This window comes from Phlebotomus argentipes, unplaced genomic scaffold (genome assembly GCF_947086385.1).
Source record: "Phlebotomus argentipes unplaced genomic scaffold, Phlebotomus argentipes genome assembly scaffold_4, whole genome shotgun sequence".
In the NCBI taxonomy this organism is placed as follows: domain Eukaryota; kingdom Metazoa; phylum Arthropoda; class Insecta; order Diptera; family Psychodidae; genus Phlebotomus; species Phlebotomus argentipes.
Genome location: NW_026776174.1, coordinates 3,242,677 through 3,270,465, shown reverse-complemented (window position 1 = coordinate 3,270,465; position 27,789 = coordinate 3,242,677). Strand labels below are relative to the sequence as shown.

Genomic DNA, 27,789 nt, shown 5'->3' with positions numbered 1-27,789 from the left:
GACATTTTGGATGAACAAGCAGAGGATCTAATGGTGCATAATTTGTTGTTTCTCATCATTTCGCCCCCGTGTCTAATGAAAAGCACACAGGCTCCCCTTTGAAAATGAATCCCTTCCATTAGGTCTGATATGAATGTGTATTAGGGGGTAATTGGTTGGAGGTTTTACCATAATTGCTAGCTGCGAAATTGATGTAATTTATCTAAATTGTCTCTCATTCGCCACTATGCGCGCTCAATACCTCTCGCTCGCACAATTTGAGAGTGTTGTATGCAAATTAGGGTTGTTTGTATGCTGATTGTCATCGTGGTATTTTATGTTGTTTTATATACTACCAAAAACTACATGTTCAATGTCCTTGTGGTCATTTGTTCTCATGGCATTCAACTAATATTTGCCCATTCTCTGCTTCCATGTTGGAGATTTTTTTTTTGCCACTCTACACGCCCCAGTAGTTTGTCCCGTGGGATATGCAAAAGGACGAAAAACCAACTTTCATCCATTTCAACGCCGAGGGAATCCCCGAATAAATCATTTCTATAGAACATTGGACAACAATCATATTGAGTTACAGCCAAATGAAAATTGCTCCATTGCAGGAATACTAAACGGGAAATATTAAATGGGACAAAATAGTTCATACGTGTTCATGAACTTTTTACCAAAAACTTATCGTGAAATTTATGTAACATACTGAATGGGGATGTTGGAAGCTCAAGAGTGAATTGCAGAAACTTTTCGACCTCACTTTTAGTGATATATACTTCATACATTCCAATGTGGTAATTCATAGAGATGCTCAAAGTAAAAATTGCTCTTAGTTCATAAAAATGAATAATGCATCTGCAGCCTTTTTTTGCTCTCATCGATTGTGCTCATGAGCAATAAGACAATAACTGAAAATTTATATTTTCAACATGGAGAGAGAGAGAGAAGTGAAATATGGAGGGCACTTCATATTTCAGCGCGGATTTATCCCTAGCCATTTTCATTTTTAGAGTTGGAATGAACTTTTCCAGGAAGAGCATCGAATATATTCTATTCAGGGGACACAATGCATTTTAATTTTGGTGAAAGAAATACTTTGGAGGTAATAACCTGCCAAACCCTTAATGGGAAAGTGTTTAGCAAGGATGTTTACGCTTCGGAATATTGTGTTGTAGGTTATTAATTTATTTTCGGCTCTGAGTACAATCAATGTGTTTTCAAGCTTGGAACTGTGAAATTGCAGAATAATTTTCTCTCCCACGTGTGTCAATATCACCAATAACTATGCATAGACGCGTCTGGTGCATGTGTTCATCTAGTGATTGGAGTAATTCGTTCTCCCCAGAATCCCCGCCCTGCATGTTCTTGCTGCGAAAGTGACTAGCAAAATAGTGGAGTATCAACATCATGATGGCCGGAGGGAAGAGGAGAGTGCAGAAGAGATGGCAAAGAGGAATTCCCTCTGTTTATGGATGGAGCAAAATCAGATCAAGAAACACATATTTGGCAGAAATCCTGGCTGCTTCGACACTATCATCTCTTCATCTGTGATCCATATTGAAAAACCCATTTCACATGAGCCAAGATATGATACAATTTAATCCCATAATGTTAAATGATGCTCAAGCATCAATGTCCAACGCCAAATGTTTTGCACAAGTGGAATTGGAACGACCAAAAGGGGTGTTTCCTGGGGTTCGCTTTCCGAGAAATAAGGAGTCGGTGGGTACATATATATACGTATGTACGGCAGTGTAGGGAAATTTATCGAGACTATATAGTAATTTCCATTTTCCACTACACTGCTTTTATTTCAACTCATTCACCCATCCAATGTGATCATGTCGAAGGGTGCTTGTCCAGAAAAGCGAGTAAAATTGTTTGGAGCAAGGAAAAAGTGCCGGACCAACTTCACAACACTCTAATTAATGTCTGCACCAGTGTGTTAACACTTCACACATTGTGTAATCCACACTGAATTTATATCACTCTGGAATACTAAGAGGGGAACCCTTCTGACTTACCCTGTCTTGTGCACAAAGCAAGCCCGAATATTTAGTTTGGTCCTTGTGGGTCATATGCGAAAAGTTGTCTCACTCCACTTCACCGCACACAATCAGATTCTATAGCATCGCTTCATAGTTCATGGGTGAACGGTGTTGGCATTTGGGGGCAGTTTCGACTCATTTATGATCCTCATCATCCCTCCTTAATCAAACCACGACGATGTGCGTCCCATTTATTAGAGGGAATTTCAGATGCCAATTAATATTCAGCCACTAAATTTTCCGTAAACCTCGTACAATTTTAAATGGTGTTATGTATTGTCGAATTCGAAAATGAATTTGCATAGTAAACTGGTAGTTGATGTATGTAAATCGACAACTATACATTTGCTTATACAACTCAATGATAAAGCAATGGACAATACCGAAATTCATCAGTATTGTGCAGTATATGAAAATCATTTGGTATAGAAATAAAATGCTCATATCTCAGTTGAATTTCGAAGCTTTTCCAACGACAATTCGAGATGAATTCTTACTTAGGACCAAACGTTTCTATCATATATTCTGTATCGATTTTCTGGCAATCGTCGTAAAACTTTCAATGCGAAATTGATTTTATTTTAGCCACATCAAGGTTCTGATTCCAATGCAATCGCTTTAGAGTGTGCCCAAAAAGAATATAAAATAGATCAAGTGAGTGTGTAATAAAAGCAGAGATTCAAAATTTCGTATGCGTCGAAAGAGATAAAATTGCTCCATGTTACCTTTCATCCTCAATTTATTTCATCGAAATTCGTGGATCAGGTCACACAATTTCACACCTATTTCGACACGAATGTGTGTACATATACGCAAATAATTTGTAGATACCTTTTCACCCTTGACGAATTCCATGTTTATGTACATTTAATATGATATCACAGCATTTTATGTGCTTTTGTATATTTGAGCATACAAACATACGGAGTAAATTAAAATAAAAAGAACAAAAAGCGTGAACGCAAAGAAACACTATATATACAGTGGCACTGTGTGTTATTGGTAAATAAACCCAGCGTGGTGTTTTTCTAACGCATTTGCGGAGAAAATCCATGGGAAAAGCCCCAGCTAAGACTCTCCAAACATAGTAAATACTGGTAAGATATGTAGGGCATTCGTGTTCTCACATAATTTTTCTCCCATGTACATTTTTAGCTACTTCTTTCAACCGCAAATATTATGTTATTATGCGTTATTCAAACATCTTGAATCCCATTGCGAAATTGTCAGAACTCATAAGATGTATCATTGAAATTGTTTAAGACTCTGGAAGAAAGTTGGGAAATAAAGTTTATACTATCGCTCTGGAATATTGTATAACCACATTTTTGGTGCTGAGATAAATTTATTTTTGGATCAAAATGCATATATATATATATGTAGGTAAATATATAACGCATATGAAATTGCATTACCTTAAATAAATATTGAGCGATTTTGCAAATATTTCGCATTGAAATATTACGATGAACAGCAACAATGACCCACTTTTAGAGATTTTCCTCGAATATACAGAATTTATCAATAATACAAGACTACTTTGCGGGATTACAAACAAACCTGGAATATATTTTCTATTCAGTAGTTTATTTCCATTGACTCAGAAAGTAAACGTGTAAAACACAACCAACTCTACATACATATGAACATACATATTTGTTAAGAAATAGGATGCTGACTAGCAAGGAGAGTCACAAAGCACTTCTCTGGATAAATATGAACAAAGAATGTCCCACAACTTAATACTTTCTACATTTCCCCTCCTTTTCTGCCATGAACCATTTAATTGTGTAATATGTGCAAGACCGAGGCATTGAGAAAAAGAATTGTTCTAGGACACAATTGGCCTAGCTGCAGATGTTCTCCAATTTAGAGCACAATTCATGCTCACCTCGTCCTTTCCAGAGTGTCGTCGTCACTATACAATCATTATCAAGGATGCACGTCTCTCGGAGGCTGTTTATGTTCCAGAATGACCCACATGCAGTGTTTATGATGCTGAGTGCCAACACAGGGTGGGACGGAACGGAGGGATACAAGACAATGAAAAACGACGAACAAACAAGTGTACATGGCGCCATTTATTCCACCCACCCAGATTTTTCGGTATGCCAGACTCCGGGTCGTTTGAATGGATTTAACTTACAGACAATGCACTTCAAGCCGTGGAGAATAAGGATTGTAGGACTAGATATTAGGAAGAAAGTGAACTGAAATTATTAACATCGTCATGCATAATGGAGCATTTCTAAAACAAGCAGCAGGAGAAGAAAAACGTCTCTCTTCATATAACATCAACGAGAAAATTAAGGACATAGTACAAAAGTTTACAGAACACGATGTCTTCTCCTCAATAATATAACGGTTTTGAAGAGAGAAATGTGAAGCTCGTGAAAGGACAAGGGTGGAATATGGCAAGGAGAAAAAATTGTTGCCTTGTGTAACAATCTTAATTACTTCTGGGAATATTTCACATTACATCTTTTTTCCTCTTATTCACCATCTTCTGTCTGTTTTCTCAGGCTGTAGAGAAGGAGCGAGGCCCGAGTGGAGAATGGAAAAAAGTCAGACGAAAACCATTCTTCTGGTTGTTGAGCGAAAAATTGCAAGCCACTCAACAATGTGAAATATTGAAGTTGGATGTGGCTCTTTAGGAGGAAAAGCTCGTTACCCTCTGTGTGTCTTGAAAGTTTTGCACAATTTTGCCTTCTTTGTCCCCCCTGGCCATAAAACAGAAAAGACAACTAATTAGCTTGAATTTCGCCCTCATCTACCGATCTCCGTCCACGTCATCTTACAATGAATAATACACTAGATGCAGGGTGCTTTGCTGTCTGAGACGCTAGATGAATGGCAACACTGGGGGATGGATGTCGGAGGAAGGAAAAGTGGCGTGAATAAATAAGTTTTATATGCACATATGGTTTACTCCCGTACAACTACCGCCAAAGTCCCTGAGGCAACAGGATCCCACTTGCCCTCAACGCTCGCCTCGCTTGGCTTTCTCTCTTCTGGCACATTTTTACCGCATGACTTGGTCAATACACTCAATTTCCTCCACAAATCTGCTCAATCATATTAAATTCATGTTGATCGCAATCGAGTCTTTTCGGCTCTGTCTATCCGCAAATAATTTCTCAAATCGGGAAAAAGAAAATCATTTACGCCCCATGAGACGTTGTCGCCATTGGAACTGGACAGGAGTATTTAATGAAATATTTGATGACGGAATTTCTTCTCCCTCAGTGTGAAAATAGACACAAGATAAATGATATTTCCCATCAGGAAACACCATACAAAATCCTCCCTTGACACCTATTCATCATTTTACAGCCACTGTTGGCTTTGTTCCACACGTGAGGAAACCGTAAAGACTTTGGCCTTTCGCACTTCAATATTGACATTTATACAAGCATTTGTATATAGAATCAGACACGTTAGCCTATTTCAATTGTACTATTTCATGGATTTATCGATTCGCTCTACTTACCAATTTTTAACTATGAAGTAATCAAATAATTTAGAGAAATGCCACATAATACTTTACCAAACAGTGTTAATTTTTCTGCACAAATGAATCCATTTGAATCGTATCGATGACAATATATTCACATAAAATATGCGTGTGCAATTTCAATCTAATTTTCCGGAAATTGGTCTCTAATGAGTTAAAAATTGACTCAATAAATCAGCCAGAAAATGAAACAACTAAAGTTTCTTCACAAATCAATGTTCAAACTAATATACAGCAATTTACAATATAGTTTTTACACTGAATAAATTACAATGCAGCAAAAGTATTGCTAATTCGAGAATGCTATGTTATCAAATTGAAAAACTTCTTATCCTCTTCGTCTCCAAACACACTCTGCCGAGTCTTCTTTGAGTATAATGAGAAACATGATCCCAATTAATTTGGTGTTTATGTTCCCTTCTTGCTTGCTTAATGTACACAAAAACAGTTGGGAGATGTTTTTCGGAGGGCCATAAAGAGGACAATTATAGCTTTTCACCACTCAGACTCAGCATATTGTAGTAATTGTGATCGGGAAATCGCTCTAATTCGATATAGTCTGTCTCGGTGAGGAGCAGCTTATCGAGGAGAACGACCAGTTCGGAGAAAGTTGGTCGTTCGTTGGGATCCTTGGCCCAGCAGTAGTACATAATGTTGTACAGCTCTCGACGACAATGCTCTGGCTTCTCCAGGCGATAGCCGTCACGTACCTGGAGGGAAAATATTGCATTTGTCAGTTACTATGTTACGTGCTGAGCTCACGATTCACGTCTACCTGACGCATAACTTCGGCTGCTGCAATGCCTGGGTATGGGGTCGATCCCAGGGTCACAATCTCCCACATGAGTATCCCAAAGCTCCAAATATCGGATTTAACAGAGAAGATATTGTCGTACAGTGACTCGATGGCCATCCATCTGCAGGAAGAGAATAGGAATACCAGGGATTTTTCTTGAAAATGAAATTACAGCATGAAAAAGCAGACCCTTCCATCCATCCATAAACATCCTGATTGTATAGCGAAACCCCCAAAGTCTCATCATCCCAATCGCATTCACATGAGAACTCAAATTGAATCTCACTCTCTTCTAGTCTCCAATGAAATCTGTTATCGTAAACTGTTTGCTCATTCTTTCTAAATGATTTCATTTCTCCACTTATGTTTATACGTGTTTTTCCTTCCTCGTCACTTTTCACCCCACACCCTCATGTCTTCAGCTCTCAACTTAAATTGAGTTTTTCACTCTTCTCTGCCACTTCACCTTTTGTCCATCGTCATTCGAGGAGCAAAAAATGTGAGTCAAACAATAAAAAACCAAAGATTTACCGAACATACAACCTCACACTCCAGCACTCAAGTATTACTTTTACATTTCATTCCCGTACTATCTCCCCTTTTCTCCTACACTTTCTCTGAGTTTTGTGCTTGAAATCCGAGGCGGGAATAATAAGATAAGTCCAAAGTCACCCTCATTCCGGGAGTTTCAATTTTCCCAGGGATGCCATTTCAGGGGGAGATTTTGTGACTTCACCACGAAAACCTAAACCATCGTCAAATATAAACGAATAAGGATACAACTATTTATTTACTCTGTTTGCATAAAGTTGCACGTGGGAAAGTAATCTACTTCGTGATGTCGAATTTCAGAGTAATGCTTAATGCCGGAAGCTTTAGTACTTCAAACATTGTGATACGAAATTCGTTGAGCAAATCAAATAGTAAACATAACATTTTTTTCCACTGCATCCACGGTTTCCACAATGTTTTGTTTTCGAATTTGCCATTAAATGTCCGACATTACAGAACAAGTTTTAATTAAATTAAATTTCTCCCAACCCATTCTATATTGGCATCACATTGACAGCCCACAAATGTTCACTGCAATTTTATCCCAAAATTGTAATTAATTTAATACAAATATTGTAGATTTTGCGTCGACAAGTGGACACATATACACGCAAAACTCATCAAAATTCCCTCAGTATCATGTGAAATTATTGCTCCGAGAGCGCGTTCGCAAAACTCATTAAAGCGTAAAAGTGGTCCAACAGGAAAGTCATTTTACCTAATGGGCAATTTGCCTTCGCTCTTTCGTTCGTAGATCTTTGACGTCACCACGTCCCTGGCGAAGCCAAAGTCTGCCACTTTACAGGTGTGCTCGTCAGTTATGAGAATATTCCGGGCAGCCAAGTCACGATGGATAATCTGGGAGGAGGGAAAGATAGAGGAAATTGCAATGAAAATTCTGCATTGGGCGCGCGCTGGTGTTGATGGCTTTTACCCCGCGTGAGGACAAAAAGTCCATTCCTCTGGCCACTTGATACATGAACGACGTCAAATCTCCCGACGTGAGAATGTTGGATTTGCCATGTGTATTGCCATAGTGTCTACGGGAAAGAATGCGAGAAAGACCATGAGACCAATTAAATGGCTGAAATGAATTTGTTAAATTGCCACTCACTTTTCTGCTCGAGAATTTCTCAGGTACGTCTGTAATTTTCCTTTGTTCACATATTCTAAGATCACAAAGATTGGCTCTTTCTCCGTGCAGCAACCCAGCAGTCTTACAACATTTATGTGGGGCTCCAGACTCTTCATTACCTGGTGAGAAAAGAACATTTGCTGAGTGGATTTCACAAAAAGCACCCAACCCTCCGCCATCAATGGGCCTATTTCAAAATTCCTGCTCTTCCACATTGAGTGCTTCCACCCCAACCCGAGGGACATTTCTGGTCATTTGGCATTCTCATTTCACTCAGGAGACCCAGTAATGTAGGACTTAATGAAAAGGTATCTCACATAATGTGGCCCACATAGATACTTTCCCAGCTAATGTGAAGGTGGATTTGAGGAAAAGGGATTTATCTGCACCGCTAAGCAAGTAATATTTTATAATTTGTAAATTATAAATTTGGTGGACAAATTATATTTGTGCCAAACGACGTACGCGCAAATAAGGTAATCCCTCGTCAAGAATAATATCTCCATAATAACTCACCGTCAATTCTGAGAGAAGATCGTGCTTCTCCACTTCTGTGGCATTCTCCTTGAGGGTCTTCACGGCGACTGTTGTGAGGCCATCCTTGCCATCAATGTGGGCCGCTTCGCATCGCCACACTTGCCCAAACGCTCCCTCGCCGATGATATTGAAGAACTTGAGACGGTGTCGCGGGAAGTCCCAAGGATCTTTGGTGATCTGAGACTCCTGGGAGAGATTGCTCAGCTGCGACGTGGCCTGCGAGTGCTGATTGTCCCGCTCCCACGGCACGTAGCGATTGTTGAACGCCATCGGCCCGTTCCAGTGATGCAGCACCATCGAGTTGCGACTGTCCTCGGTGAGAGTGCTGCTAACGTTGCTTTGGTTTGACTTCTTTGCCATCTCCTCCTTGCTCTTCTTCTTCAGCGACTTCCCAAAAGCACACACGTGTTTCCGGAAAATCAGCAGCGCCACAATGGCCGCCACGAGGAAAATGCCGCCTATTGTGAGGACGATGGGCACCACTGTTCCAATAGGGACACTGTCTGCAGTACCTGTTGCATCCTCGCCCTTCGCCGCGGCGTCCCCATTCTCAGATATCACATGGTATTGAGTGAGATTCTTCGTTGTGCCCTCAATGGGCCTCAACACGGTCTTGTGACCCGAACTTCCTCCTGTCGGCGCCTTCCCGTCCGCGGGAGAGCCTGTGGGCGGACTGAAGTGGGGCTCATTGACGTAGGCATACCCATTGGGTGGCTGGGGCAGCTTCCCGGCTGCACTGGGCACGCCGGGTAGGGAGTGAAACGGTGGGAAGAGGCTGGAGATGTTCTTGGCGCTGGGTGTAAAGCCAGGCGGCCTGGGGTTGTACAGATCGCTCCCCTTGGACGCATTCTTGCTCAGTACATTCACGTACACCTCGTTCTTGGCTGTCAACTGTCCGTCGGACACGGTGACGTAGATGAAGAAGTTCTGCCCTGCCCAGCCTTCCAGGGACTCGTTCAAGTACACAATGCCCGTTTGGGAGTCAATGCGGAACGGCATTCGCCCCTCAGCGACCGCGGACGTACCGAAATTGCCATTCCACGGCTCTAGGCCGAACTCGAGAGGGTCATTTTCGTCGTCCACAGCATGTACTTGGGTGACAAACGAGCCCACCTCGTGGGTGTCGAAAATCCGCCAATTCCGGTCCACCGTCATAATTGGGGGTGAATTGAGCTGACATTGTCCTGAAATGCAAAAACGAACATTGATTGAATGATGGTCAAATGTTCTCTCACACTACATTTTTCGGTGACCAATCTGTACTACAGCTATTTTAATTAACTATACACGGACATGTACATTTGGAATACCGCGAGCCTCTCTCTCTCTGAAATTTCTCGTGTGTCTGTGGTGGATTAGAGATGTTTCAGCTAAAGCTAAACTGGATTTTACATCAAAGGCCAGAAATTCCCCGCATTACGAAATCAATCATAAAATCTATGTATACATAAAGAGAATATGTTGAAAACCAAATGCCGTGATTCATGAATAAAGCAGTTTAATTTGTAACGCAAAATTTTATATTCCGTGTATTTTGACTAACAAGAAGCAAAGATCCGTGCCAAATTCATTAAATGCTCCAAATTTCATGTGACACCAAATTATGAATGCATTCTTTTCAGTGGGTTTTGAGTAATTAGTAATGTTCTACATTGCATTTCAAGGGAGATTTACAAAGAAGATTAAAAAAAAAACTAAACGTGAGCAAGAAACTTCCATTTGACGTCACTATTTAAAATTATATTTAGCAATTCAAGTGGTAAAAAAGATCTTATAAAGTATGTATCTACAGATAAAAAAAACAACTCCAACATCAAGGAAATGATTAATTTAAGCTTCTCTCTTGGCTTCTCTTGACTTTTTCACACTTAATTTCTGAGAACGCAAGAAAATAATGAACTTTTTGGTACTCTTTTGATAAATGTGTTTTTCCCAGGAAATGTGGCAATGTCTTATTCTGTACACACAAATTAAATCCGTTCAGCAGCCATTTATTTTGATAAAAACATCTTCTCTGAGTGCACGATTTAATAGAGGAATGAGTCAAAGTGCATCAAAAGCGCACTGAAATAATTATTTTGTAAAACAAAAAACTATTTTTCAATAGACCATGATTATGACATTGACACAGAAGATGACTGTGAGATAACAAACCAGTGAAAAAAACGTATTATCGAGCTGGAACTCTGTGTGAAAATTCATGTTACACTGAAATGCGGCATTAATCAAGTCAGAGTACGGGTTGTAATGCTTTTTCCCATCACTGCGGCGAGATTACTGATTATTTGCACTGCACAGACATGCTGCAATTTTTCTTTCCTATCTGCTGTTTTGCCATTAAAATACAGCATATTAAATTGGCGTAAATGCCACATAGATTACATGTGGGAATTTTCGCCCCGGCGATTGTATCTGACTCCCCACGTCACGAATAATTGACTATTGAGCACTGCAACATAACATTTTAAGAGGTAGTAAAATATTGAATTTTATAGATCCGTCTGCAGCCATTTATCCTTGAGTGCCGAACCAGACAGATCACACTGATTGAGTGCTGAAATTTTTTCCTATTATTGATTTCGTTTTCTCGCAAATATTCGCGCCGAGCAAACACACCCATGGAGAGTCCAAAGTATTAAGTTGCTTATACCGAAGTTTATTCTTCCACTTCTCCACGTACTAATCAGCACTCGCAGCGTCTCATAATTTTCAGTTGTTGACTTTTTGTGTGGTCGCGTATGTCGTCACTGGCTTGGAACTCGATTTCAATAAATTGCCTGGAAATTTTGGTGCGCTCGAAGGTGGGAAAAAGAAGGCAAAAAGATGAGATTTTGAGGTGTGCTTTTGTGAAATATCTCTGTATTGGCAAAATTGCGACATGGCAACTTTCGTTTTCCTGCCATTTCACCGCCTCTCGAGCTGTGTGCATCAATTACTTGGGCGGTTCACGAAGACGCAAGTTCACACTGGCGGAGTTCAGTGTAGATTAATTAATTCGCTTTCAAATTAAAATTGAACAATTTCTCCTTGCAATTTTGTGCGCTCAGCGAGAATTTCCGGTTGCCTCTAAGCATGTCTTTGTTCAGACTGAAAAATTGTTGTGGAAGCGTGGTATTTTTGTCGCTGGCGGAGAGTGTTGCAGGGGCATTTCACAACCTTACATAATTATCCGGTTAAAGTTCCCGGATCTGCGCGAGGCATTTTGCATTTTTTAACACCATCGCTAGAGTGGATTAAGCTATAACAGCTATAAGAAGCTTCAGGGTCTTCCTTTGGGGAGTGTTCGTGACATTATGTGATTTGTATGTTGATGACAATGACAAGAAAGCATCACTATGTGACAAGATCTATTCGCTAAATAAATTAAACAGCATTCTCTCTATTTATCCAATTCTGGTTTTGCAACATTTTCCAGAACCGTCATGTTATTTTTATGAACATGTCATAGAGACTTATTGAGCTTTTGCTATAAATTCCTGTATTCCAGAAGAAGCTCTGTATATCCATTTTACCATTATAGAATCAAAGCTGTCATATATTGAATGAAATATCAATTCAAATATACAGAAAACGAAAGTAATATTCATACACATTTATGCAAAAATCAAAGATTTCGCGACACGTTAAAGAAATAACATTATTTCCCAGATTATCGCAGCATTAGACGGGATTTAACATAGAATAACAATGTAATCTTTTCATCTAGAATATTTTGCGAGAATACACCGCGATGTGTCTAAACTTCTGTTCACAACTGTTCAGTATTTCGTGCTATTGCGTTGTGTCTCGTGCTCATTGACTTTGCTAAAAGAGAAAATTGCATGGAAGCAATCTCTTTGGCAATTGGTGAAGAAAAGTCAATCTATAGGATTATCTTGTGTGTGGCGACGTTGAAATGTCTTCTGCGTAAGAGAGAGAGACTTGTATCGAGACGTACGGCGAGAGAGATGAAAGAAGAATAAAAAAGCTCCGCTACACATTTGCGGTCATTGAGTTGAGAGAGCGGTATAAATCTCGAATATTGCTGAGGTGGTTTAATTAAAAACCGTGTCAAATTCTTAATTAAATTGCCAGTCAGGCCCGAGAGACTCAGATTCCACTTGCCTGCTTTGATGCACAGTACCAGGAGGAGGATGGCGATGGCCATCCGCTGTCCTCGGCTCGCTAGAGATCCAGTGACCATGACTGACTTGAGCCTCCGTGGCCACTGCGGAAGCCTGACTTGACTATCCAATTGAGATCCAAGAGGCGGCTGTTGCACTTGTCTCATCGTTTGCACTATTTGCATGACCTCTTGCGCACATTCTGCTGCTGCCCGGCACAATTAATCCTCCAGAGTCACATAAATTGCCACTCTTTCATGCTCCAACTGCGGGAGGCAAAATCGCACACTTCACCAAACTCTCGAGGCACACTGGAACACATGAATTGAGACAACACTCCACCTTATCCTTACTTTCCTCCCATCCTCACCGGGGAGAGACTCAGGGAAGCTGGAGACAGTCAGGTGACATTGGCGTGAACATAAGTACCACGGGTTTGTTATTCATATAATGATGTCTGGCTTTCCGTTCACCGTTAGTCGATTTCTCTTTTTCACCTTTTGTTGTGTTCTTATTGTTAAAATACACTCTCCGTGGTGGACAGAGAGACACAGAGCTGCAAGGCTGTTCTGCAGAGATGAGCTACTGCACATTCATTCAATTCTCATCCCGTCAGAATAAACAATTTTTCACAGGTGTAATCACCGAGAGTCCCTATAACTCCGTCACTGAATCCGTGAAATGCTGAAGTGTTCGTTTTTTCCGGTTTCAGCGCTGAGCCACCATACCAGATCCACACTTAATGAATTTTTCTCACTGACTAATCAACACCAGACGTATTTTTCCAGCAATATCTCACTATAGACAGAGAAGTGCACTGCGAAATTTTCACGTTTTCCGCTTTTCCATAGAATTTCACTTGCTATCAACTCATCAATGTATTTTTTCCTGGGATTTTCCAACACTTTGATCACATTTTGAATACAAATTGTGAGCAATTTGTAGTGGAATCTTCCCGCAATTGACACAACTCTTGGCCACAAAGTCACCCAGCAATCGTCGAACCAACACTAAATGGTCTCTCGATGGGATGTCTTGAGGCAGCACTCGATCTGCCAGTGTATGTCTTCGTCTCACACCTATATTCGTTGATGTGTGATCTCACGTGAAGAAGTGGTGGATGAAGAAAACTTTCATGGAATCGCAGAATTCCCGTACACAATCTTTAACCCACTTTACTTTTTCTGCCCATCACACCCACTAAATAAGACTGCAACGCCCCACTTCAGACATCCTTTGCAGGATGTGGAGAGTATTTATGCAGGTGCAAATGAAAATTGAGAAATTTAAATCACCTCCTCTGTACTGCGAGGTATTTGCCTGGGTGAATGTATGAGAATTCCACTGAACAGGTAAATACATGGCAACTCTCAGCTCGCTAGATCACCGTATAACCTTCACGTACGAGGCACACACATTTACCACCATTTACTCTTAAAGAGGCATCTAAACGTGATTTTAAGTGCTCAGACGATGGTGGTGTTCCACCAGGAAAAATCTGCTCCATTGAGAAAAACATGCTCTTTGTTGTCTTTGTGCGCAATAGTGTGGTGAGAGATTGGGAAAAGATCATGATCAAGTTGATCATGTTTCTTTTTATTTGGAACCTCAATTCTTTTATTGCTTCATCTCCGAGTGTCTACAAGAGAGGTCAATAGTCAATTTTATCACTTCCCGAAGAACGATAAGCTTCCAGAGAAGGACATTTCATTTACTAGTTCATGTTTAAGTTGAATATTCAAAAATTCCCATAAAACAAAACCAAAATATACCATTAGATATGCATACTACAATTCTCAATATGTTCTTTGGCAAACTTATTAATTCAATAACTATAACTCAGAAACTCTTATTCGCTGAAAAGTTCTCTTGTGTTATTTCAACTCATTGAACAATACGCCATGTCTTGAACTCTTCTTCTTCTCATCATTTCTTTTCAGCTTTGAACGTTGTATTCTTACTTTGTATTTCTTTATTGATTTTTTATCCAGATAATTTCAGTGAAAAGAGAAATCTATGACATGACAGCGTGGCGTAAAACGATACTGTTGATCATTGTGATATTAGGTTGATGAAAAACACTTTGATTTCCTCTCTCTCGCTCTTGTAGGGGTCGAATGCTGAAAAAGAAATCATAGTGGTTATGTTAATAGGAGAAATTCAATTAATTTCAAAATCACTTGCACAAAAAATGGGTTCAAATTGAATTTGGTAATTTATTTGTATCATCCACGGGTCGACACTCCAATTGAGGTGTTATACTCGAGTTGAGTGGCTGCTGATTGAAATTGAAAACGTGTCTCTAGCAAATTTATGAATTGAAATGAAATTTAAGCGAAATTATGGACCTCCGGTAGGAGCATTAGCCAAACCCCATTGGCAATTCAGCATTTGATATTCCGAACTGAAGCACATCATTGTGTATACATTTTTATCACCCGGAGAGTCAACAGAGTTCATTGCAAACGAATGGACTGTAATTTGTACTCGGCACACACACGCGGCTCATTCTCCCATTTGGCGTTAATTTTCTCTTTGTACAAATGGCCTTTCAGTGTCAAAATGAAAGTGCAATACACTGGCAAAGAGTGGCTCAAATGATACCACCACTGAGGAAGTGGGTATAAGACGAAAATATATTCTGTGAAGGAAGAGAACTCGAAGAGGTAAAAAAGCTCAGCCCGAGTCAAAGTGAAAAGATCGATGATTTTGATGAAATGAAAGTCTCTCATTCACCCGATGCTTTTCCTTTGAAGACCATGTTTCGCTCTCTCTCCCTGTCTCTTTCTCGTCCGAGTGTACATGCTGCCATATAATATTTTATGCTGAGATGAGAGCGCACATGTGGTCCAATTTTTTCCCGCTCTCTCACCCATGTATCACAGATTTATGACTTTAATTCTGCCTTCATTTCCAAGTATGATAAATCCACGGGGCGATTACGGCAAGGAGGAGACGATGGGATTCTGTGGAAGCCTTAATACACACAGTGCAAATAAAATTTTAACTCGAAGCACTTGCGCCTCGCCGGAGTACAATAACTATTTCATAGTGGCGGTATAAATTGGACAGTGAAAGTTAAATTGAAATTATTTAAATGGTACACACAATCATTTTAATCTGCTTTATGGTCCAGTGAAGTGGATTTGCTGCCGAGATCCGGCACAGAAGCCACACCAAGCACCTGAGGAATAAGCAATTATGGGGAGTTTCGTCTATTTTCCCCGGTCGACCGCCCGGTATTAATTCTTTCGCCAGTCCACGAGCAACCGAAGGGGGTGAATAGATGAAATTCCTTCGGCAAAAATTATTCTATTTAATTAAATAAATTTAATTGCTCACCCCACATGGCAACAGAAGCTCCGGGTGGGAAGCACTTTTGTTTAACTTACATTTCATTGCTCTGCCAAAGCGCCTTCCTTCCATGGCACTCAGTCATTGCAGACATTCCTCCACAGCATTCCGCTTTCCAGCAATTTGCCCAGAAATCACACCCACGTCCACATCAATAAATCCTCTTGATGCCACTTTGCTTGCTCTCGACGACTGCATCCATAACTACACGAAAACGGGCGTCACAGTTTGCTCTTGTCACTGACTTGTCTCGCATTCCAAAGTTTTCATACTACATACCGTATATTTCCCATGAATATACCGTAAATTGCTTTCCTAATATGTGTCTTTACATCCTTTAATCAAAATTAAAACTTACCCCTTTCTGTATCATGTACAAATTTCATATAGTGCGAACATGCGAAGTAGCTGAAAAAGTGGTAAATAGAAAGGATTTCTCCTTCAGAAGGGATTTGCTGTCGTGAGTAAATCCATAAGAAATCCCCACTTAAAGTGATAAATCCATGTGTTGAAATCCTTTAAGCAATTCACGCCTCAGAAATCGATATCCTTTATGGTTGATGGTGATGTTAACTTCACGAAAACGCCTCCTTTCTCAGCATTCCAACGAATACACAATAAGCATTATTTTCCCACAAATTTTCCCCAAGATAGTGCACATGATGGCAAAAGCAGGAAAAAAATGCCTTGGCTGATAAATGAGCAATCGTGTGATGATTCCTTTGAATGGCGGCAAAAAGATTTATAACTAGTGGAATCTCAAATGGTGTATGATTTTGACATATTTTCCAAGCCATTGTGTATCCCGGCAGTATCCTCTTGAATTTGGTTCATCTCTCTAAACTTCCTTCTGCATTTGGCGCCTTCTCTCATAATTTTTTCACCCCGCTGAATTCATGTCTTGAGCAATTTCTCGACTGTGTATTTATGGGGACTTTTCCTGAAGTCAAACGTGAACAACAAAGCCAGAGTGTTGTGAGAGAAAGGCGAGAATAGTAGATGCTTTAAAGTACACTACACACCGTTTGTTGATCTATCTAAGTGTAAGAACATACACACTGATATCAGTTTGTAAGTCTCAAACTCCACTTTGAAATCGTAATACACAAAATGTCAAAGATGCTTCTTTGAGTATATGATGAACAATTCTGAAGACCAAACAAACTCTTATTTATTGATTTTATATAATTGCTTTACTGTTCATCACAACCTTTGAACGGAAAGGAAAGCAAAACTTAAATGAAAACATGTTTCTGCTAGGTATTAAATTTTTAGTAAAACTCAGGGAGCTTTAAAGCTTGTTCACTTCTACAAGTGAGTCTACAGAATTAAATTTTCTTTCAATGTTATCTGATTCTGTATTCTGATTTGAAAGGTTTGAATACAATTGAACCCGTATAAACATCACTTTATAATTAATTTAAACGAAACGTAAAATTCGTGGAACGTCAATTCATATTTTCCTTCTTCAAATTTTGCATATTAATGAGCCCAAGATAAACCCAATAAAAATCTTCTTCCCCAAAGTTCATTTGCTTTTAACACTTTCAATTATTCATCTCCCCAGACATGCTTCGAAGCATGCATATTCATACCAACATCATGATTTTTTAAAAGAAACGCCAGAAACTTATTATTCATGAAAACCTGACTGCATATTCACTGTATGCCATGCAGCATTTATTACTGCACAAATTTGTGATTGCATTCGAATCTATTCAGTATAATTAATCATACATTATCTTGTCAAGTTACATTAAAGTGTTCAAATTCTTTTGAAGTTCAGTTCTATAAAAACCAGGAGGAGGATGAAAAGGAGGAAAAGAGAGCCAAAAAATTAATGAGATATAAGGACATTTAGCACAGCGTTAAGAGGTTCCCGAAGGTGATTACTGAATTTTCCAAGTTGATGATATGGATTTTCACTTATTGCTCATTTCTCTCATGTGCTTCATATTTTGCACAACAATAAAATCACTTTCACTTCAGAAAACATGCTGATTTCTTCTTAAGAATCCCTGATGTACAAATACTCGCTTTACAAGAAGTGTATATTGTTCTGTGTTTGAAGAGGTGAGCAGAAAAGACTTGACGTGCACTTAAATTCTCACCTCAGTGCGCAATTGAGCTTACAATTTGCCGAATGGAGTGCCAAGCCTAAGGCATTACCATTATAAATCGTTCAAGGTGTATTCGACAAAACTTCCGTGCGATTTTGTATGAGAATTGGCGGAAAGAAATCATGTTAATTTCCATCCACCGCCGTCAGTGTGTTGAAATTGCCGTACGTTTTGTGACTTGCATAAGAAGTGCTAGAAAAATATGAGGCACAATGCAGGTCATTGGCCAATTAATTAGTGCTACAGTGAGATGTTACGGCGGTCAGAAATCTCATTGCACTCGCTAGATTAGAGCACTTAAAGTGTGAGTAACATGGGTTATTCTTAACTAGCGTGGTGACAAGAATTGTGGCGTTCGCTGTGAGATACTGTGACGTCATTCGGGCAATTTATCAATAAATTCAGTGTGGAGTGTTCAACAAATTAACGTCGTAATCATCACATGTGGCGTTTAGCACTTCTACAGCGCATCCCACTACACAGCGATAGCTTTATCACCACTCTGGGTCATCTTTTGACTTCCCGGCCGGATCACCCCCTCGCACTACCGACACAGTTTTCCTTTCTCGTTATATCTCGAGAAGGGTTAATAGCATTTGCTCATTCACAGAACTAATTCACTGAATACAAAAAAGGGAGCATTTCTCAGAAAATCTCAGACTCTCCTCAGAAATCCTCTTCAAACAACTCAAACAAGCTGATTGCTGTTTAATGGCCACTTTAGGCCAGAAAAACTCTTTCAGAATTATCTGAACCTCTCTTATCAAGTTGGAACTGAACCAAAATACATTGCTCTGATATCTCACAAACTACTACACTCCGACTGCCTTCATGCTCCATCGAATTAGTCGACGTTTGGCTTTCGATGTGATAGAATCGATTGTACAGCTGTTATTTAATAAGTTTATTTGCACAGTAGCCTCTTGTCTGTGATTCTCAAAAGTTCACTTCATAAGACTTATCGAGCGATTTCAAATGCAATTTAAATGTGCTCTCCTCTTGAACTCACAGTGATTTGGTCAAGTGGTGGAAGTGATTAATTTTGTCATACGACAGGAATGTTTTAATGCACAAACAGTGACTATTTAATGTGATTTAATCATTTGATGGGGTATTAAGGGGGACTAAAGATTCATTTATTGCTGTGCTACTCAGTGAGAACAATACCGCATTTGGGGATTAAATATCAACAATGAAAGCTGCCACTTTCATTCCCAAATCATCCTATTCAATTCATTCACTTTATCTTATCAACCACAAGAATTTACTTACCAACACGCACGAAAAGTAAGTGAATAATACCTCGTTTTATCAGTGGAATATATTCTCTTATCAAATATTCGACAATTGAGCAAACGGGATGACTACTTTTCTGTGAGATGAATAATTTGTCATCTATTGCGTAATTTCATCAACAAGATGTTTTTTCGCAAACTTTCCGTCCGGCAAATCTTTCACTTCGTCTTTTGGATCAAAAATTGGTTAACGAATAAAAGTTTTCTGCCCAATAAGTCAGGAACGGGAGCTGAAAAGAAAGGGATTGCTACAAGTTTTCTTATGTTGTACAGAAAGTTTCTTCGCTTCTTGCACAGTTACTTTTCATTTGATAACATCAAAAATCGAACTCTTCCAGAATACAAAAGTCCAGCCGATGATAAATGGTATTTTATTTCGATTTCACTGCATATGTTTTTGCACAAACACGACAAGTGCTTCTTTCTGGTGTGAAAATTCACCCACAAAGCCACAGAATCGAATAACTATTTCACATAACTGGGCTTTAAATGACAATTTTAAAATAAAATACGGCAAATAATGAATAGAATGCGATTTTTGTAGGATTACTTAATATCCGTTCGCGTAATTAAAACTTATAATAAAAAGCATAAAAGTTGAGACCAAAAATAAAATCCAGATAAATGTATAAATGTGAATAATAAATACAATAAAAGCTGATATGGAATTTTCCCTGTGGCATAAATTTAACTGCTAATTGAGCATTGGATGAAAATAGCCTGTTTTTGTCCAATTATTCCATTTCAACGAAAGTCGTAACATATGTGAATGAAAAAAAGAACTTTTGCAAAAACAATGCCAATGACGCGACAGTGAAAATACATTAGCAGATATATTTTTCATGATAGTGTTTTTCATTCAGTACTTTTTTATGTTTCAATCAATATTGACGCTTTTATAGACTACAAGAAGAGCTTTCGCTTTAACTGTGAGCTGAACAATCGGGATTTTGTGTTAACTATTTCTAAAACTAGAATGAACACTTAAAAATTTACAAAAAGAATAGAATAATCTAGCACTTTGTAATATTTTGTAGGCCCTATCGATTTATGCTAGCGTTTAGTTGCATTTTTCAACAACATCGTAAAATGTATTCACACGAGGAATCGATGTAGAGATCGTAAATTCTGCAACAGCGTAATTGAAGAGAGGATGAGCAAAAGTTCAATTTACCTGAAAGGATTTTGGACTTTGTTGTTTGGCGAGAAATTGAAAATGAAAATTTTATCGTATAAATCCTTCTCCATCAGAACACTGAAATTTAAATTAAAACAGTCTCCTTATCTAATGAATATTCGATGTTTATCATAATTGTATCCCGTATTGGGCATTAGAGTATCAGAAACATTTCTCAGAACTTTATCTACTGCTTTTTCCTTGGAAAAAATAATAAAAATTCTCCCCCATAAGCAGCAGTGCAGTTATAAAATTTCCATTTGTTGATTGCTTCCATAAAAATTCATAGTCTTGTGGCAGAACTTGTAGAATTATAGATAGAAATTTTGGGAATTCCTCCTCAATGGTTGTGGCCAAAGTAACTCAACTCACTTAAGCTGGATGGGAATGTGCGGGTGAGTCGCGAAAAACTTTTTGCTCATCTCGCGAGTGAGCCAAACATTCCAAGAATTTTCAAGTCATGGAACTATTGAAGAAGAATTTTAGCGAAAATGGAGCGTGTGGTTCGACACTATACATTTATAGGGAGGTTCGCCTAAAGAAAGGTGGTTAATTAAATTTTATCACTGCGAACAGACAAGAGTTCTTGATGGTGCGGGTGAAAAGTTTCTCAGCCACAGTCGGCCTGAAAAGAAACTTTCTTGAGTTGCTCCTCCTTTTGGTTTTCCCTCATCTCGCTGTGTATTTGTGTGTGTGTCGAAGCATTGGCAGAAGATTCAATTAAAATTCCCTTCTAAGCCTTTGATACTGAAATAGTGTGAATTTTTTCAATGATCTCTTATTAATTGCCTCACATTGTTTTCCTCTCTTTTCAGTTTGCAATAATCTGCACAATTTTCCGCACACCATTTACGACTTCAACAACAATCTCTGGCTCTCTCGTCAATCCTGGCTGCGCTCTAGTGTGACACATGATTCATACAATTTTTCACACTCTCGCTCACACGGATTTTCATTTTCTCGGACTCGGCTGGACTCTTTGTATGGAGTATCAGCAGACGACGGCGTGGCTGTAAATGGTATGCATTTGAGTGAGTTTCGGTGCAGTGCATAAGAGTTCTCGAAACGAGACGAGTTAACAAAAGAGCAACCGGAAGTTCATGAACGAGGGTGTGCGGGTGGCGAAGGCGAAAAATGGCAACAGAGGTGACCAGAAGTGCTGAAAAACCAATGTCGCCAATTGAGTGGGGAAATAAAATGCGAGTCCTGGGGATTATGGGACTGCTCACTCTCATCAACACGTACCAGGCATCTGTGGTGGCAAATATTGTCGATGGACCCGCAACAATGGCCGGCCCCGGTCAAACTCCCCTCGTTCGCCTGCCCTCCAACACTCTGCTCAAGTACACGGCGTACAAGGATGTCTCCATCCTACACTTCCGAGTGCCGCAGGACACACGCACGGCGATGTTTAGTTTTAAGGCGTTCGAGGAATCCAAAAGTGCCTTCCGTGAGTGTATAAGACTCCCGAGCTTCCCCACATCCTCTCTGTGAGTCAGTTGAGAAGATTAATATTGATTAACTTTTTGCAGAAAGAGTGTGTCCTGAGAGAGATGTGACGCTACATCTAAAGGCTGGAAGCTATCCTGTTATAAGTCCGGAAAATATCACATTTCCTCGACACTTCCTAAGCGCTGACCAAAGGTGAAAAGCTTTTCTTCTACTTATGTCACATCTGTGTATAAAATTTTCTTGTTTGCCTTACACTTTAAAACCCACTTTATTGACGTTATGTTATCTTCTTATATGAAAAAAACAAGATTAAATTGTGCATTGATTTAAAAATCCTGTAATAGGAAACGACTTAAGTTTTTAGAAAGGATAGAGAGAGTGTGTGCGTTTTATTTAATTAATTTATCAAGTTGTGAAAATAATTCTTTCTTTCTAAAATACCCGCAAACAAGTTGCGGAGATAAGAAATAATTCAATGCAGACAAGAAACTTGAGCATCGCACATATTCATAAGATGCAGAATTTTTAGCATGCAGAGCTCACGTGAGCAGTTGTTGCGATGCCTGCTTAAAATTATTATTTGGTGTGTTTGAGGTTTCAGTACTCTCATGGGGTTTCACCCAGCACTTCACATATGCTCCATATCACAGAGCCACAATATGGAGTCTCTGTGGAAAATCATGTACAAGTTGTTGGGCAACTGACATAGATCCGGCATCTTGAGGAAGCATTTCTGCCCTCTGCCACCACGGGTAACTCTTTAAGTATTCCTATAAAGAATTTCGGCACAATTGAAGCACTTGTGGAAACTTCTCAATGAATATGAGAGTTGCTTACCAAAAATTTCATTCCCTTTCCATCCATTGCCTTTTATTGCCCTCCAACTTGTGCAGATAAGAGGGAATTCTAAAGTCCAATTAGTGGAAATGAAACAGCGGGAAAAATAGAAGAGTAACTTTAGCAAACAATAATTGTATTTCACCCAAGACGCGTCGCTCTTTGATTCTGACGCTTTCGACAATCGCATACGAATCAGCTCGGTTTTGTAATAACATTTTTGATACTTCGGAATAAGAGGGTGTTAATTGATAATTCACATTTCAAATTAGAATTATAGTATACGAACTTCGTCTCTCAGTCGTCCGTTTTGTTGCAATTTAGTAAAAAGAAATACTTTGATGCGAAGTAGTGGAAGTTTACCATGTCTTAAGTTGGAATATTTTTCATTACACCCAGAATGGGTGTTTGCGATGAGACAATACCCACCAGGCAGGACAGACGCTTTTTAATGAATGCTAATTTCTCAAATGTTTGCTCAAACACTCCATCGCTGGTGTCTTGCGCTCAGGAAAAACTGTTGCCTCGCTCAGCACACCCGGAAACTTTCACAATGATGCCAAGGGTGTGGAAATGAATTTCTCCGTGGAAGTTAATAAATGTGTAGTCTGAAGGAGCTACGGGAGTCCTCGCTAACTCAACTTAGCCATTAATGTGGCAAATGTGTGAGCATTTAATTATTCAGTGGCTTCTCTATCTATTGCAGATTCCAGATATACGATTTGCAATTCAAATCCGACAGTACCACGAAACGGCTCAACGTGGAGGGTCCGCAGCCGGGAAATTGGTTTGCGGTGGCTTTCATCAGTTGGACAGATCCCAACAATGATCGCATTGAGCAGCAAGGTGAGCCCCTAATATCCCTCTTCATGCGCTCTTAATGACCATTTTTGTCCTCTGCAGGACTCTCGCCATCGTGCGAAACGCAGCTTCTGTCCGAGATGTCAGTGATTGAAACCAATCCGCAGTCATTGAGTGAAAATGTGGTTCAGCAGGACGTTTTGCTGACGAACTTCAGTTCACCACTCACGTACAGGTTCTTTGTGCCGCGTGAAGTCGTGTCCATCACACTCCAGATTGTCATAGTGAAGCCATGCTCAGAATGTCCGGAAGTGATTGTGAGCGTCAATTCCCAGGCTCTGCCCAGTGCTCACAGCTATCTGCACTCGGACATTATCCTGGTGAATGAAACAAGTGCTCAACTTGTGCAGTTCCATGCGCAGGAGAACGAATGGCACTACGTAGACATCAGCTTCTCAGACAGTGCAAACTCATCTCAAGACAACGCTGAGGCTGCTGTCTATGATGTGGAATTCACAATAATGCCAGTATTTCACACCACAGAAGTTTCTCTGCCTCCAGATCACAAAGTAGTCTCCTATGACTCCTATCCACTACTTAGGCAGACCTACAGGTGAGGATTGAACCTAAGAAATCACTCAATAGCCCAACACTTTGTTCACATTATTATATGACGAAGAATGTTGCACAAAACATAACATTTTGCTGATAAAACTACATTGTTTGAAAAAAAAAACGAAATTAGCATAATAAAATTTTAATTGTGAATTAAACGAGTTGACAAAACATTCACAATTGTAGTCAAAAAGTCAATGAAATTCGAGAAGTTTTAATATGAAATTCTGCACAAAATATCAATGCAATTATTTGACTTGGCAATTAAATTTTTAAGTAGACATGAATTCGGAAACATGAAAAGCAAATCGAATTTGAGTGAAATTATAGAGCAAAACTCGTATTTAAGTCCGTTCAATTCATTTTTTTTACCCTTATTCACATTTGAAATTCACATTTTCGCCACGTCTGAATTAAACATTAATGAACTTGGCACAAGCAAGAGAAAGAGGAATGAAAGCGAATCAGCGCAAAACTTGCAGTAAAGTTCAAATCCTCTTTGCCTCAACTTTATCAAAAATTAACTGAGTTGATGTTTCCAGGGAGTTCTTCATGTTTGACTATGATCTCCTGCCTGACATCAATGGCACAGTGCCCGCCAGCCTCAATCTGACCGCCGGAACTCCGGTGCTCTTCAAATTTGACGTGGGCGATGTGTATGATATTGGAGGCACACTCAGCTTCGCCATATCCATGAAGCAGGACATTCGAGGAAATGCCGTGGATCAGAGCGCCGCGCTTTCTGTCACTGAAAGTGCGCCTCTCTTTGCCCAGAAACTCGTGGACACCTCGGCGGAAGATGCCGCAAAAATGACGAATGGCGTGCGCAGCAATCAGACCATTATTGTGTGCATGCATTTGGGAGTTCCTGGGGTGCCCACGTGGCCAGACAAGTGCATCTACGGTCGCAGCGTCTTCCCAGCAGCCATCATAGTCAATAATACAGATGCAGACACGAGTACTGGACTCGTTCATGTGCCCTTCCCTGAGTCAGGGAACTGGCACGTGACTTTAGGGCTATTTTGTCATGGTGCTGAGACGGCCGCTCGCACAACCATCATCGACAGTGTGAAAGACTTCGTCAGGACCCATAGAGACTTACTTGGCCAGATGCAAGCGCCCTGTGCTTGTGCTCAGAGAAAGGACTTCTATCACAATTGCCTCATTAGCGAAACATGTTCAGCAGAGCTAAATGAAACTGAGACACTGAAGATCAAGGAGTGCTTAATGGACGCCAAGTGCACACCGAAATATCAGGTAAGGATTCCGTGAATCAAATTTGCCTTCGACTAAAACAAATTTGTATTTCTCAGGAAATGTCACGACAGTTTGAGCTTCACCACAAGTATGCCACTGAACAGATCGTGATTGACAATGCTTCCTGCAATGCCAGCGTTCTCTTCACCATCTCATCCAGTCCGTGCGTCGCCGGTCGTTGTGGACGCTACGGACGCTGCTATCACTACATGTCGGGCGGGTTCGTCTTCTCAACCTGCCTCTGCATCAAGGGCTACCGCGGCTGGGACTGCACCGAGGACAGCCAAGTGCCCTCATCCATGTCCATTCTGCTGGCTTCGCTGCTGCTCACCCTGAGCAATCTCCTCTTCATTCCCAGCATCTACTTCGCTGTGCGCAGGAAGTACTACACAGAAGCGGTCATCTACTTCTTCGCCATGTTCTTCTCCACATTCTATCACGCCTGCGACTCGGGCGAGGATGAGTACAGCTTCTGCCTGGTGAAGATTGGTGTGCTACAGTTCTGCGACTTCTACTGCGGCCTCCTGGCGATCTGGGTCACCCTCATCGCCATGGCTCACGTGCGGCAGACCTTCGTGTCACTGCTGCACATGCTGGGCGCCATCCTGCTCGCCTTCGGCACGGAACTCAACAAGCAGTCACTGTGGGTCTTCCTGGCTCCGGCGCTCACGGGCATCTGCCTCATCAGCGCCAGCTGGGGACTGCGATGCCGCAAGACGAGGAAGTGGTTCCCGGCGCGCAACTACCTAGTCATCTGCATGCCTCTGGGGGCAGTGCTGGTGATGGTGGGTCTGGTGTGCTACGCCTTCCTGCAGACGCGCCAGAACTACCACATCGTGCACTCCGTGTGGCACATGGTCATGGCCCTGAGCATTCTCTGCCTCTTGCCCAACCGGAAGACCTTCCTGCCAAAGTGCTAGCATCCGGCCCCCGCTCTCCTCACGCCCCACCAGCAGCTCATCGAGTCGGACTTTTACATCTGAGCGACGGACCGCGTGGCGGAGGATCCACACCCGATGCTACCCCAACAGAGTATATTTTGCCGGAGGAATCCAAGACAAGTGGATGTATCTTTGAGATTGTTGTATAACTAATTTGTAAAATGTCAATGTATAAGAGCACTCCAATTCAGCAGTGAAATGCAGATTTTTCGCGTGAATCTTAAGATGTTAACAATTTGAAAAATTTGACAAAAAATATATCTTTTATAAAGGGTTTATGCACATCAACATGTATTTGTTCCCAAAGTGAACAAACAGATAGTTTTTAAGACAAAAAAAGCACTTTTCTCTCAAGACTCTTCAGCAGAAAATAACTATGTTTTACAACTCTAATCCTCTGAAAACATTCCTTTATCTCTTTACTCAATGTTTGGTAGATTCATTTTGCGCGCGAAACTGTTATTGCACTGCAAAATCACAAAAAAAGATGTTACTACTTTTGCGAATTACTGTAGAATATGTAATTTAGGTGAAGATGATAACCAAAAACTGAAGACACAAAATTTCACAAAGCCTTAAACTAGTCTCGACTGATAATTTATTATCACATGGAGTGTCGAAAAGTAAAGAAAGAAATACCAAAATGAGTTATATACTCTATTAGATATAACGTGAAAGAAGTGACAGATAGGTGTAAATAAATATTGTAATTTAGCGATGAATCGGAAGAGTGTGTTTAGTCTTTGTAAAGACAGAAAACAGGAGGAATATACACTAGTCCACAGAGAATGTCACTGGAAGGGCACATGCAATTTTAAATGTGAATTTGTGGAAATTTTAGGTGATCGCTTCATAGGTTGTCTGTAAAAGAAAAAAAAAATGAATTGCCGTGGAACAAAGATTCCGGCTCATTGTGTCTATACTGATTGATTCTCTCGGATTAATGAAAAAAACACTCAATTATAAAGTCCTGTAGATAGATACAAAAAAGTCTGTATATTTTTTGTTAGGTGAACTTTTTTATAACTTTAAATTACATTATGTATGCACATTGATGATGAGAACAGGGAAGTGAGATTCGTGAAAGTTGAAAGCTCACAAAAATGAAGATTTCATTTGGTCCATTAACTGTTTTGTTTCAAGTAAGTTTCTCAGAGATTTAATAAAAATTATTTCAAGCAAGAACTTCTAGTTTTAGCAATCCTCAATTTTCCCATGCAAAATATGAGCAAAAACCGGCTTTTCTTATTAAAATATTGATTTTTAT

At 40.0% G+C, this 27,789-nt stretch overlaps 2 protein-coding genes across 3 annotated transcripts in view; one reads left to right on the top strand and one right to left on the bottom strand.

Moving 5' to 3' along the window:
- Positions 1 to 27,707, top strand: part of LOC132258064 (uncharacterized) — a 36,722-nt gene extending 9,015 nt beyond the window's left edge. Inside the window, exons 1-7 of one of the 2 annotated variants that reach the window (XM_059755167.1) lie at positions 19,013 to 19,434; positions 21,435 to 22,069; positions 22,152 to 22,263; positions 23,615 to 23,754; positions 23,812 to 24,322; positions 24,867 to 25,581; positions 25,638 to 27,707. In XM_059755167.1, coding sequence (XP_059611150.1) covers positions 21,754 to 22,069; positions 22,152 to 22,263; positions 23,615 to 23,754; positions 23,812 to 24,322; positions 24,867 to 25,581; positions 25,638 to 26,501 — 2,658 coding nt within the window. In that variant the 5' untranslated portion in view covers positions 19,013 to 19,434; positions 21,435 to 21,753 and the 3' untranslated portion in view covers positions 26,502 to 27,707. Of the gene's footprint in view, positions 1 to 19,012; positions 19,435 to 21,434; positions 22,070 to 22,151; positions 22,264 to 23,614; positions 23,755 to 23,811; positions 24,323 to 24,866; positions 25,582 to 25,637 lie in introns of those variants that run through there. The other variant, XM_059755165.1, reaches the window with a different exon arrangement.
- Positions 5,638 to 14,059, bottom strand: LOC132258300 (tyrosine kinase receptor Cad96Ca). The gene is made up of 8 exons (XM_059755560.1): positions 13,016 to 14,059; positions 12,675 to 12,939; positions 8,550 to 9,754; positions 8,013 to 8,152; positions 7,833 to 7,938; positions 7,617 to 7,756; positions 6,326 to 6,467; positions 5,638 to 6,260 (listed from the first exon to the last, which is right to left on the bottom strand). The coding sequence occupies exons 2-8, from the start codon at positions 12,856 to 12,858 to the stop codon at positions 6,036 to 6,038; spliced, it is 2,142 nt and encodes a 713-aa protein (XP_059611543.1). The 5' UTR covers positions 12,859 to 12,939; positions 13,016 to 14,059; the 3' UTR covers positions 5,638 to 6,035.
- Positions 27,708 to 27,789: the final 82 nt, after the last annotated feature.